A 13,683-nucleotide genomic window follows, 5' to 3' on the forward strand; every position below is an offset into this window, starting at 1 on the left:
CAATATTTACTTCTCTGGGCCCCTGTCTAGCAGGGCGACTGACATGTTCCCCGGAGTGAATTTCCTATCTCCCATCCAATCATCAAGGTTCCTTTTGAAGAGGGCCAATGAGGCGCTCTGCTTGACATGTATGGGCAGTCTATTCCAGAGTATGGGGAGTCTCTGGGTCAGGAACCTATCCCTCCAGCATGTTTTGTTCATTGTGATGATAAAGTTTAGATCCCTGGTGCATGTCCAACAGCTAGTACCAAAGTCTTACAGGATACCTAGTCCTGAGCTAGCCCAGTTGTTAGTACCAATGTCTTACAGGGCACCTAGTCCTGAGCTAGCCCAGTTGCTAGTACCGTCATCTTACAGGGCACCTGGTCCTGGGCTAGCCCAGTTGCTAGTACCAACATCTTACAGGACACCTGGTCCTGAGCTAGCCCAGTTGGTAGTGCCAAATTCTTACCGGGCACCTGGTCCTGAGCTAGCCCAGTGGCTAGTACCAACGTCTTACCGGGCACCTGGTCCTGAGCTAGCCCAGTGGCTAGTAGCAAAGTCCTACAGGGCACCTAGTCATGAGCTATCCCAAAGTCTTACAGGGCACCTAGTCATGAGCTAGCCCAGTGTCTAGTACCAAAGTCTTACAGGGCACCTAGTCATGAGCTAGCCAAGTGGCTAGTACCAAAGTCTTACAGGGCACCTAGTCATGATCTAGCCCAGTGGCTAGTACCAAAGTCTTACAGGGCACCTAGTCATGAGCTCGCCCAGTGGCTAGTACCAAAGTCTTACAGGGCACCTAGTCATGAGCTCGCCCAGTGGCTAGTACCAAAGTCTTACAGGGCACCTAGTCATGAGCTCGCCCAGTGGCTAGTACCAAAGTCTTACAGGGCACCTAGTCATGAGCTCGCCCAGTGGCTAGTACCAAAGTCTTACAGGGCACCTAGTCATGAGCTAGCCCAGTGACTAGTACCAAAGTCTTACAGGGTACCTAGTCATGAGCTCGCCCAGTGGCTAGAACCAAAGTCTTACAGGGCACCTAGTCATGAGCTCGCCCAGTGGCTAGTACCAAAGTCTTACAGGGCACCTAGTCATGAGCTCGCACAGTGGCTAGTACCAAAGTCTTACAGGGCACCTAGTCATGAGCTAGCCCAGTGGCTAGTACCAAAGTCTTACAGGGCACCTAGTCATGAGCTAGCCCAGTGGCTATTACCAAAGTCTTACAGAGCACCTAGTCATGAGCTAGCCCAGTTGCTAGTACCAAAGTCTTACAGGGCACCTAGTCATGAGCTAGCACAGTTGCTAGTACCAAAGTCTTACAGGGCACCTAGTCATGAGCTAGCCCAGTTGCTAGTACCAAAGTCTTACAGGACACCTAGTCATGAGCTAGCCCAGTTGCTAGTACCAAAGTCTTACAGGACACCTAGTCATAAGCTAGCCCATTTGCTAGTACCAAAGTCTTACATGACACCTAGTCATGAGCTAGCCCAGTTGCTAGTACCAAAGTCTTACAGGACACCTAGTCATGAGCTAGCCCAGTTGCTAGTACCAAAGTCTTACAGGACCACCTAGTCATAAGCTAGCCCAGTTGCTAGTACCAAAGTCTTACAGGACACCTAGTCACGAGCTAGCCCAGTTACTAGTACTAAAGTCTTACAGGACACCTAGTCATGAGTTAGCCTATTTTCATGCATTAGGAGGTTACATGGATATAGACAAATCCAAAGAAAGACAGCCACCCATATTTTAATCAGGACTAATGAAAAAGACAGACATTTTCTGTGCTTCCTGCCAGCATGACAGAAAACTGTACCCCATCTTGGATACATCAGTCCATAAACCCCGGTGGCTATCATTGAGAAGCCATTTGAATGTACTGTGATTGACACTGCATAACTCCTAATAAAATCTTACAGTGGATAGCACATACTAGTAATTTTGGACTATGATCCAAAGTTTTCTAAAAGCAGTGCCATTGCAGAAAGCTAATGCTAAGGCTATACCCAGAGAAATGATACTGTTTTTCTCCAGAGTGGGCACTCCTAAAGAAATAATTACTGACTAAGGCACTCCCTTTACGTCAAAGGTACTGCAATGGTTAGTTTTACTATTACATATTCAAGACCCAGAATACCAAGTCAAGTACTTCAATAACAAAATTGAATAAACCACTAAACAACCAACGTGCAGAGATGAATGAAATCACCTTTAGAAAAATTCCGATCACAATCCAGCACAAATAACTTCAAGCCAGATCCAGCTGCTGAATAGAAAATAATCTTTTTAATTAAAAAACACAGGATTTCATCCCGCTACAAGACCAGAACTTCATCAGATAAAACAGAAACTTTATACAGAAACATTTAAAATAGTACTGATACAATTAAAACAAGTAATCAGACACACCTTCAGAACACAACCAATAGGATTATATACCATAACCAATGACACAGTCTAAAACAGACACCCCCCCAGCATGAAGTCCGTGATCAGACCCACTTTTCTTATTAAACATAAAGCAAATTCATCATGACAGAAAAAGTCTTTTACTATTCAATAAAAAGGTTAAGTAAAACACAACACATCACCTGGAAATGGCCTTAAGTTTAAGTAAACATAAAACCAAAGCGGCTTCATTTAAACCTGGCCAGCAATGAGCCGCTAATCGCAATTGCCGGGAAAGCTCGGCTTTTTCAAGAAGCAATGGCCATGCTCCCCTTCTATCAGACTCAGATAATGTTTGCACCACAATAAATTTAAAAGAACGATCATTACTGGCATGTGTGTGCCTAAACAGAGCACTAGTTGCTTTATTTGTACTAATGTCAGACAGATGTTAACCAATCCATTTTTTAGGTTTCCACTCGTTCTTGCCTACATAAAAACAAGGGCAGACCTAGCAGACAGCACAACAGACAACCTTTTTGGTGTTACAACAAGGTTTGGCATGAATTTGAATGGTTTGATGATTAATATTAACTTGACTTACTTCTAAAATGCATTTACAAAAGACACAGGCACCACACTTCATCATATATCCTTTGTTAATAAAGGATTTAGAGTGTTCAAATATAAATTTCATATTCAACCCTTTTTTAAAAACTACTGTGGGCTTTTCCCCAACTCTTTCCCTCACATCAAAATCATTAAGCAAAACATTCCAATTTTTCATTAGAATTCCTTTAATAGCATAACCATCATCGCTAAAAGATGTAATAAAGGCATTAGCAAACATGTTTGCACCAAATGTACCCACAGGTTTAATGTAACTACCAGGAACATGAAGACATGTTCGGTTCAATCTCCGTGTTGGAACACGCATGAGACATATCCAACGAACCCACAATGGTATCAACTAAATGGTTGTTCAAAAGAGGTTGAAAATAACCATTAGCTCTTTTTTCTTTCACTTCCGCTATAAGTTCAATAATAAGCACTTCTGGATATCCCCGATTTAAAATCATTGTTTTCAATAATTCACACTCTTCAACAAAATGACACCAATCAGTGACCATGCAGGCAGCTCTTACTAGCTGCCCTTTAACGATGGCCTGTTTTTGAAATAAGGGGTGATTGCTATGGAAGGGAAGAAATGAATTTGAATAAGTGGGCTTGCGATATATCTTAGTCATCTATCTATGATTGACAACATCTTTAATCACTAACACATCCAAATAAGGAATTTGTGCAACATCAGCAACATGAGTAAATTTAAGAAAACTGGTAGTATTATTGATATAAGAAATGAAGGAGTCAATCAAAGTAATATCACCGGACCATAAAATAAAAATGTCGTCCTGATATCTAACATACAGATCAAAAACAGAAACATATGGGGAGGCTAACAGATATTTATATTCCCACATCAACATAATGATGTTGGCGTACAACCCTCCACATGCCGAACCCATGGCAATGCCATCTTTCTGGAGATAAATTTCCTTCTCAAACACGATAAAGTTGGATTTTAACACTAAATCCAGCAAGAGTTCATATGTGTTAATACGGTTTTGTGAAAAAACTTTTAGTAACAAAAACTCACTGAACCATTCCTCCCCTACAGAGTGTGGGATTACAGTGTATACGTCTTTAATATCAATTGTAAGAAACACCCAATCTTTATTAAAGGGGAAAACATTCCGCCATTTGAAAAAGTCCCAGGAGTCAATGCAAACATAAGGTTCAGCATACACAATACTCTTCAATTCTGTACTACAAATTTAGCCAAAGGATGTGTAATGGACCCCCTACCATCCACAAGGGGACGCAGAGGGGGTTGATGCACATCCTTATGCAACTTAGGCAAACCAAATATAGTAGGTATTCTTGGAAAATCCACATTCAAAAAATTGTATTGGCGAATGTCAATTGATCCTTCTAAGAAAAGATCATAGATAAAACTTTGAATCCTACCATACAAGACATTCATTTCATTAACTGAACTTTTTTAGTAGGTAGCTGAATTAAGAAGACACTTCATTTTCCTCATATAATCACACTGGTCTATTACCACAAGCCCTCCACCTTTATCTGGCTTAATAAAACGCACATGTGGGTTACTTCTCAAAAATTCAAAGACAATCCTTTCATTTTCATTAAGATTGTCCTGAGAACATTTATTCTTGTTGTTAAATGCTGCCCTAATATCAAGTTCACACATATTTTTAAATAAACAAGATGAAGGGGGGTTATAAGTACTGGCTATTCTTAGTGGATTATCAACATAGACTTCATTGAGAAATAATAAGTGTAAATTCAACTTACGAACATATAATCTCATGTTCACTAATGTTTGAACATAATTCACCATCTAGAGGGGACAAATGTCCACCCTTTGGAAAAAAAGTCGCACATCTCAATAGAAATATCCAAAGATGAATAATTATAAACTTTCACCTTTTGTATTAGTAGAAATGCATGGGTCTATATCAGTTCACTGAAACGGCTGAAGTTAGAACACCATATGTTCGAACTTCTAACCACGAAGTACAAAAACACTTAAGTCTTAGAACAGCGATTTTTTTCCCAGGGGAAAAAAAATCGCTGTTCCAAGAAACACACACACACATCACAAGCACACAAAAAAAACCCAGCAATCCACACACAAGCACTTAAAATCCTACATCTAACCCTACACTAAACTGTACATACACTACTATCTATCCACTTACCTTAACCCAAACCCTAACCCTAAGGTCTGTCACTATCGCACACTCACCTGACCCGCGCCATAACCGCTTGTCTGCAAATGCTATATCTTGAGTAATAGAATTATTAAGAATTATTAAGCACTAAAATGTCCTTAGTCAGAGTTTCAGGCAAGTTGTTAAATTTAATTACCAAGTCCATATATTCAAACCCATGTTTGTTGAAAAGCCGAATAAGTTCATTGTGAAAAGGCAAATTTTCAACCAGACCAGTAGGAAAGTGCCATAAGCGCAAACCTTTCGGCACAATATGTCTTTTAACGCACTCTCTAAAATGCTCAGCGTCCATCTGTAACTTCTTAATTTTGAGAAGGCACCGATCAAATTCAGATAATGTGACAAATTGAATGTTCTCCCCTTTAATAAAGATTGGGTGTTTCTTGCAATTGATATTAAAGACCTATACACTATAATCCCACACTCCGTAGGAGAGGAATGGTTCAGTAAGTTTTTGTTACTAAAAGTTTTTTCACAAAACCATGAACTCTTGTTGGATTTAGTGTTAAAAATCCAACTTTATCGTGTCTGAGAAGGAAATTTATCTCCAGAAACATGGTATTGCCATGGGTTCAGCATGCAAAGGGTTGTATGCCAACATCATTATGTTGATGTGGGAATATAAATATCTGTTAGCCCCCCCATATTTTTCTTCTTCTGATTTGTATGTTAGATACCAGGATGACATTTTTATTTTATGGTCCGGTGATATTACTTTGACTCCTTCATTTCTAATATCAATAATACTACCAGTTTTCTTAAATGTACTCATGTTGCTGATGTTGCACAAATTCCTTATTTGGATGTGTTAGTAATTAAAGATGTTGTCAATCGTAGGTTGATGGCTACGATATATCGCAAGCCCACTTACACAAATTCATTTCTTCCCTTCCATAGCAATCACCCCTTATTTCAAACACAGGCCATCGTTAAAGGGCAGCTAGTAAGAGCTGCCTGCATGGTCACTGATTGGTGTCATTTTGTTGAAGAGTGTGAATTATTGAAAACAATGATTTTAAATCAGGGATATCCAGAAGTGCTTATTATTGAACTTATAGCGGAAGTGAAAGAAAAAAGAGCTAATGGTTATTTTCAACCTCTTTTGAACAACCATCTAGTTGATACCATTGTGGGTTCGTTGGATATGTCTCATGCGAGTTCCAACACGGAGATTGAACCAAACACATGTCTTCATGTTACTGGTAGTTACATTAAACCTGTGGGTACATTTGACACAAACATGTTTGCTAATGCCTTTATTACATCTTTTAGCGATGATGGTTCTCCTATTAAAGGAATTCTAATGAATAATTGGGATGTTTTGGTTAAAATTTTTGATGTGAGGGAAAGTGTTGGAGAAAAGCCCACAGCAGTTTTTAAAAGAGGTTTGAATTTGAAATGTATATTTGAACACTCAATCATTTATTAACAAAGGATATATGATAAAGTGTGGTGCCTGTGTCTTCTGTAAATACATTTCAGAAGTCAAGTTAATATTAATCATCAAACCATTCAAATTCATGCCAAACCTTGTTGCAACACCACAAAGGTTGTCTATTGTGCTATCTGCTTGGTCTGCCCTTGTTTTTATGTAGGCAAGACCGAGCAGAAGCTTAAAAACCGGATTGGTGAACATCTGTCTGATATTCGTACAAATAAAGCAACTGGTGCTCTGTTTAGGCACATACATGCCCATAATGAGCATTCTTTTAAATTTATTGTGGTGCAAACATTATCTGAGTCTGATAGAAGGGGAGCATGGCCATTGCTTCTTGAAAAAGCCGAGCTTTCCTGACAATTGTGATTAACGGCTCATTGTTGGACAGGTTTAAATGAAGCCACTTTGGTTTTATGTTTACTTAAATTTAAGGCCATTTCCAGGTGATGTGTTGTGTTTTACTTAACCTTTTTATTGAATAGTAAAAGATTTTTTCTGTCATGATGAATTTGCTTTATGTTTAATAAGAAAAGTGGATCCGATCATGGACTTCATGCTGGGGATGTGTCTGTTTTAGACAGCGTCATTGGTTATGGTATACAACCCTATTGGTTGTGTTGCGAAGGTGTGTCTGATTACTTGTTTTAATTGGACCAGTACTATTTTAAATGTTTCTGTTTAAAGTTTCTGTTTTATCTGATGAAGTTCCGGTCTTGTAGCGGGACGAAATCCTGTGTTTTTTAATCAAAAGGATTATTTTCTATTCAGCAGCTGGGTCTGGCTTGAAGTTTTTTTTTTGCTGGATTGTGATCGGAATTTTTCTAAAGGTAATTTCATTCGTCTCTGCACGTTGGTTGTCCAAGTACTTCAAAACTCTGAACACCAACACATGGAAGGCTGAATACTGACATCATCAAATAGCAGAATTTGCCCCCTTCAGGACTTGATCCTGGTTTCAGAGGCAATATTGAGTTTCAGTATTCTATGTTTTTTGCACATATGTCCCCACATTGAGCCCCCCAATGATGCTCATACACTGCAGAAAGGATTAACACAAACAAAGGATTGGTGCCAAAGCCACAGATTGAAGCTAAATGCAAAAAAGCATTATTATTCCTTTTGGGAAAGCTAACATCCCTGCTAATTACATTATAGACAGGACTCCCCTTAGTGTAGACCCAGTGGTATATAATTTGGGTACTCAGGTTGATAGCAATCGGAACTTTGACACCACATTTCCACAGAAATCCATCTATGTGGCACATCTCATAAGTAAAGGCATCGACTCAAGATCTAAGGATGTTATAATTCCTCTATACTCGACCCTCATCAGACCAACAACTGAATACAACACTCCTTTATGCATGTATCTCACCAAGCACCTGCAAAAGCCAGAGAGACCACACAGGTGTCTCACCAAGAAAATACAGAGTACACAACAGAAATCCTACACAGAAAGACTGAAAGCCCTGTCACTGTATTCTGTCTCCCACAGACTGCTAAGGGGAAACTCATCCATTTTGGGCTTGGGATAGCTACTGAACTGTGAGATGATGTTCTTGTTCTTAGTTCCCACAAAACATTCTAATACTTCCATCAATTTAGATATTAGCACTACTGGGTCTTAGTGCTATTGCTGTTTGCTGCCCAGGAGCAAATGCTACACATTCATAAATCAAACATGACAGTCACTCACTTCAAGGATCTTAACCTAGCCTCTGACATGACCAAATCATGCTGGAGAGATGGATACATCTCACAGAGACTGCCACTTCTCTGGAACAAGCTTCCAATTCACATGAAGCAGAGCCCCTCCCTGACCCTTTTCAAATGCAACCAAGATGAATGGATGGGTGACTGCAAATTAATTCCTGTGGTGGCACCCATGTCCCTCATGGACAGAGGCATTCTGTATTAATTACTATAGACTCATATCTCTGCAAACTTTGTTGACCTAACTACTGACAATTGGGGCAACTTGGGATAAATATGGCTAGGCTTGTAAGGGCTCTTGGGCCATTCTATGAACCTATGTAGGTATTCAGCATATGGTTTTGGCTACTGCTCAAGATGACATGCAGAGTCTCAGGCATATAATAAATCCATCAGGTATTCCAGTGCTTTACAGTCAAGACAGTTCAGATGAAGCGCCTATGATGTGTCGTAGGATACATACTGTGTGACAAATGAAGAAATGATAACGTCAGAGCAGAAGCCAAAGTAGCACCCACCAATTCCAGAAAAGTTATGCTGTTTCAGACATGTGCAGGAAAGCAGAAGTTGATTGTGTGAAGAAGATTTGGAAGAAACAGGATGAAGGCAAGAGGAAACAAGGACATCCAGCAAAAAGATGGGTGGATTGTATGAGAGAAGACCTGTGTCAGTCAGGCATTCGTGTCAATGAAGGCAGGAGACTGGAATTGAATAGGGAGAGAGATGGTGACAGTGGAATCAACACCCCTGACCCCATATAGAAAATGGAAAACAAGGGGGGTCGATGATGGTGATGATGATGCGCTGAACACATCATTCAACCATTTGCATACTGCTGGATTAGTAGAAAGGTTCAATAAAACACTGAACCATTGCTAAGAAAAGTTACTGGCACTTACGGTAAAAACTGAGACCAATTGTTATTCTACTTAGTGTTTGCAGTCTGCAAGGTGCCGTGATCTTCACCTGGACTTACCACATCTGAGCTTCTGCTTAGCAGGCCTCCCTGAGGGCTCCTTGGCACTGCTAAGTTAACTTTGGCAGAAGACATAACAGCTTTCAAAAGTGTGATAGAACACTGTGTTAGTTTGTATGACAGATTAGCGCTGCCTTTAACCGTACAAAAGAAAGCCCAAGATCTGCAACAAAGGGTTTGTAATAAAAGTGGCCTATGTAGAGAATTTAGTATCAGCACATTCCTCAGGGAACACATTTTTGGCTAATTCACAAGTGCCATTTGAGATAATTGAAAACATAAATACAGTAACATTTAAGATTCAACATCAATATAAAAGAAAGATAGAGCTAATCTACAGACTGATATACTGAACTCCTAGAAAGAAGTAAGGCAGTTCATAGGTGAACACACAGATTCATAGTTTCATGAAGTTCATATAACAAAGACCTAGGCATCTGTACCTGATCTGCAGTTAGAGGAGTCCTAGTCAAACATGGAAATTCAGGAAATAAAGACTTTTTTTCTTAGTCATACCTGAGCAAAATAAACTGAGAAAAGATAACATAGAAACCACACATGGAATCAATGCTACACTGAGACATTACCAAAGTCACAAAAAATGGTTTGAAGAGAAGACCCTCAAAAATGTTTAAGCTAAAAGTCAAAAAAGAGTCACAAAATGAATGGAAAAGACCAACAGTGCCAATACCTAAACCTGATGGAGGTATTAGAATGTTTTACTGGAATTAGGAACTAGAAAGTACAGTTTTGTACCTACCATAAATGTAGATGTTCAAGTGTACACCCTGCTGCAGTCATCACACTTGGGTTATCTTGTCGTCAGGCGGTCCCACAGTCGGCCTGAATTCCAAAGTCTTGGTCCGGCGTCGGTTGCTGTCGCTTCTTCCCTGACGTCAGTGCGTCAGGGGTATATATAATGCATCCGACGCCATTTTCTTCAGTTTTTCTTGCCCCAGATATCAGGTGCCCCCAAAAAGGTGGTCAGTAATTAGTACCAATTTAAGAAATTTAGCACAAACACAACATCCCTCCAGCTATAAGCAAATACTTCAGGAAGGTACTGTAAAGATTTAGTCAGTTAGATCAGAGGGGATGGAGGGAGGGTAACCTGGACTGCAGCAGGGTGTACACTCGAACATCAACATTTATGGTAGGTACAAAACTGTACTATGTTCATCGTGTTACCCTGCTGCAGTCATCACACTTGGGTAGAATCCCAAAGCTAAGGATGGGAGGAGGAGTCAAAGAGGGTTAGCGAAGGCTAGAAGGCCCTGCAGAACTGCAGTGGCGAAGCCAGCTCTAGTCTTGGAGTAAAGTGGTAAGTGGTAGTGTTTGGTGAAGGTGTGTACTGAACTCCAAGTTGCAGCTTCCAAAATCTCCTTGGTTGGGACCCCCCTGAGGATGGCTGTAGATGTAGCTGTTGCCCTGGTAGAGTGGGGCCTTATGGTAGCAGGAACTGGTTTTCCATGATGGGTATAGCAAAAACAAATGCAATGTCCTATCCATTTGGAAATGGTCTGTTTTGATACAGACTTCCCTTGCGAAGCTGTAGCATAGGATACAAAGAGCTGGTCAGATTTTCTGAAAACCTTAGTTTTATCCAAGTAGTAATGAAGTTGCCTGTGAATGTCCAAGGAATGCAGGAGGCTTTCACCTTTGTTCTGTGGATTTGGAAAGAAGGTGGGTAAGTGGATGGTTTGATTTAAAGCCACACCGGATACCACCTTAGGCATGAAGGAAGGATTAGTTCGTAGAGAAACTCTGTCTTGATGGAAAATGAGGAAAGGTTCCACTGCCATTAGTGCCTGCAGCTCTGAGACTCTTCTGGCTGAAGTTATTGCTAGCAGCAGGGCAGTCTTCCATGATATAAACTTTAGATCAGCAGAGATAGCTGGTTCAAAGGAAGGTAGCGTAAGTTTTTCCAGAACAAAATTGAGGTCCCATGTTGGTGTAGGTGCTCTCCTGGGGGGGCCTAATGTTTTTTGCCCCTCTGAGGAACTGCCTTAGAAGTGGATGTGAAAATAAGGGTGGATCCGTGTTGCAATGGGCTGAAATAGCTGATGCATGGATTTTAATGGAAGAAAAAGAAAGTCCTTTGTGCAACATCTCAGTTAAGTACTGTAGAATCTGAGGCATGTGAGGCTGAAGGGTATTTTGGCCTTTAGCTTGGTTCCAGGCGCAAAACCTTTTCCATTTGTCCAAGTATGTCTTCCTGGTGCTGGGCCTCCTAGCTTCCAGAATAACATCCATAACTGCTTGAGGAAGAGGAGCTGGCTGGATGCTTAGGTGATTTGCCATGCAGCCAAATTTAAGGTTTTGAGCTGGCTGTGTAGAATCTGATTGTTTTGCTGTGTGAGCAAATGGGCAATTTGTGGTAAAATCCAAGTTGGGCCCTGGGCCATATTCCTTACTAGTGGGTACCAGTGCTGGCATGGCCAGTCTGGGGCTATGAGTATCAGTCGTGGTCTCTCCTTTCTGACTTTCAGAAGCACCTTTGTGAGAAGAGGCAATGGAGGGAAGGCATATACTGTCAGGTTTTCCAACTGAATGAGAGTGCGTCCTCTTTCCAAGCTTGATGGTGAAGTGTCCTTGTACAAAATTTTGTTAGCTGATAGTTTTGGGGGCTGGCAAACAGGTCTATGTCTGGGAGGCCCCGTTTTTGAGTTATCATTGCAAATACTTGTGGATCCAGTTTCCACTCGTGGGGATCCATGGTGTTTCTGCTGAGGTCGTCTGCCAATGTGTTCTTTTTTCCTGGCAGGAATTGAGCTTGAACTGAACTTGGTAAGCCAGAGCTGTGTTCCACAAGGTCATTGCTTACCTGCATAGGGGGTAGGAGTGTGTACCCCCTTGTTTATGTACCACATTACTGTGGTGTTGTCCATCCTTATTGTAAGTTGTCCTGGATGTAATAGGTTCTTGAAGGCTGTCAGAGCATTCTGTACAGCTAGCATCACTTTTTGATTGATGTGCAGATTCCTTTGATCTGCAGTCCATATGCCTTGAACGCACTGTCCTGCCATGTGTGCCCCCCAGGCGTAGTCCGATGCATCTGTTGTCATAATTTGCCTGGCTGGGGGCAAGGTGAAAGGCTGACCCTTGTTGAGGTGACATGCCTGTGACCACCATAGAAACTCTTGTTGAAGGCAGGGAATGAGAAATATCATTGTGTCCAAACTGTGGCTGTGTTGAGACCATACGCTTTTTAGGTACCACTGTAATCTCCTCATATGCAGCTTTGGAAATGGTATTAGTAGCATGCAAGATGCCATGAAGCCCAAGGCCTGCAGAATTTTTCTTGCAGGGAGTTGGGTCTTTGTTGCCATTGTTTTGAAATATTGAGTCAGTTGTAGTTGTTTGTCTGGTGTCAGATAAGCCTTCTGGGCCGTTGTATTCTTCTGCTTCGGTCACCGCACGGCAAGAAAGACTGAAGAAAATGGTGTTGGATGCATTATATATACCCCTGGCGCACTAACGTCAGGGAAGAAGTGACAGCAACCGACGCCGGACCAAGACTTTGGAATTCAGGCTGACTGCAGGACCGCCTGACGACAAGATAACCCAAGTGTGATGACTGCAGCAGGGTAACACGATGAACATCATCATCTCACAGTTCAGTAGCTATCCCATGACCAGAATTAATGAGTTGTTAGAGAATCTAGGAAAGAACAGATAACTGACAAAAGGATTCTGGTAGATACCATGTACCCCCACTGCCAAGTAAAAATACAATCTCTTTCACTACTTCTACTTCTTTGGACTTCATAATACATAAGTACATATTTAACTATCACCCAGAAATTGTGAGGAACTAAAGACTATGAAATTATATGCTCTCTTTTTTTTTAATATATATGTATATATATATATATATATATATATATATATATATATATATATATATATATATATATACATATACATATACATACATGGAAATTAGTTAAAAGGTCCAGTGTAGTTACATTTTTAAATGAGATGTTAATAATTACCATAATATATGACAGTTGCCCCATACTGGACATTTGTGAGCCATCTAATGCCCGAAAATAATGCCACTGCATTTCAGTAAATTATGCAAGGGATCAGCCAGGAAATGATAAAATATCAGTTGAGAGTATAAGACAAAATGCTAAAAAATATATATTCTTATTTGAAAACAAAAATACTCTTGTTCATAACAATCCACTTAAAACCTCCACCTTCATAAATAATCAGCTATCTATCCTTTGATCTGTCTAAGCACTTCACCCAGATTGAAAAAGCCCAAAGTGCTTAAATAAGAAAATCACAGAGAGGTTTCTAAAGAACTTGAATAGACTGTATTCTTACTCCAGTTCCTGTCACTTGACTGACAATACTTCATT

At 40.5% G+C, this 13,683-nt stretch overlaps 1 protein-coding gene across 1 annotated transcript; it reads left to right on the forward strand.

Annotated features, from left to right (window-relative positions):
- Positions 1-298: 298 nt before the first annotated feature.
- On the forward strand, positions 299-1,554 carry LOC122795007 (extensin-1-like). Its single transcript, XM_044063593.1, has 2 exons — positions 299-540; positions 969-1,554. The coding sequence occupies exons 1-2, from the start codon at positions 299-301 to the stop codon at positions 1,552-1,554; spliced, it is 828 nt and encodes a 275-aa protein (XP_043919528.1).
- Positions 1,555-13,683: the final 12,129 nt, after the last annotated feature.

Source organism: Protopterus annectens, chromosome 2.part1 (genome assembly GCF_019279795.1).
Source record: "Protopterus annectens isolate FY-2018-M chromosome 2.part1, PAN1.0, whole genome shotgun sequence".
In the NCBI taxonomy this organism is placed as follows: domain Eukaryota; kingdom Metazoa; phylum Chordata; order Ceratodontiformes; family Protopteridae; genus Protopterus; species Protopterus annectens.

Coding starts and splice junctions, on each gene's coding strand:
- LOC122795007 (XM_044063593.1), top strand. CDS start 299: ATGTCTTACAGGGCACCTAGTCCTGAGCTAGCCCAGTTGCTAGTACCG. Junction 541..968: donor GCCCAGTGGCTAGTAGCAAA/GTCCTACAGGGC, acceptor AAAGTCTTACAG/GGTACCTAGTCATGAGCTCG.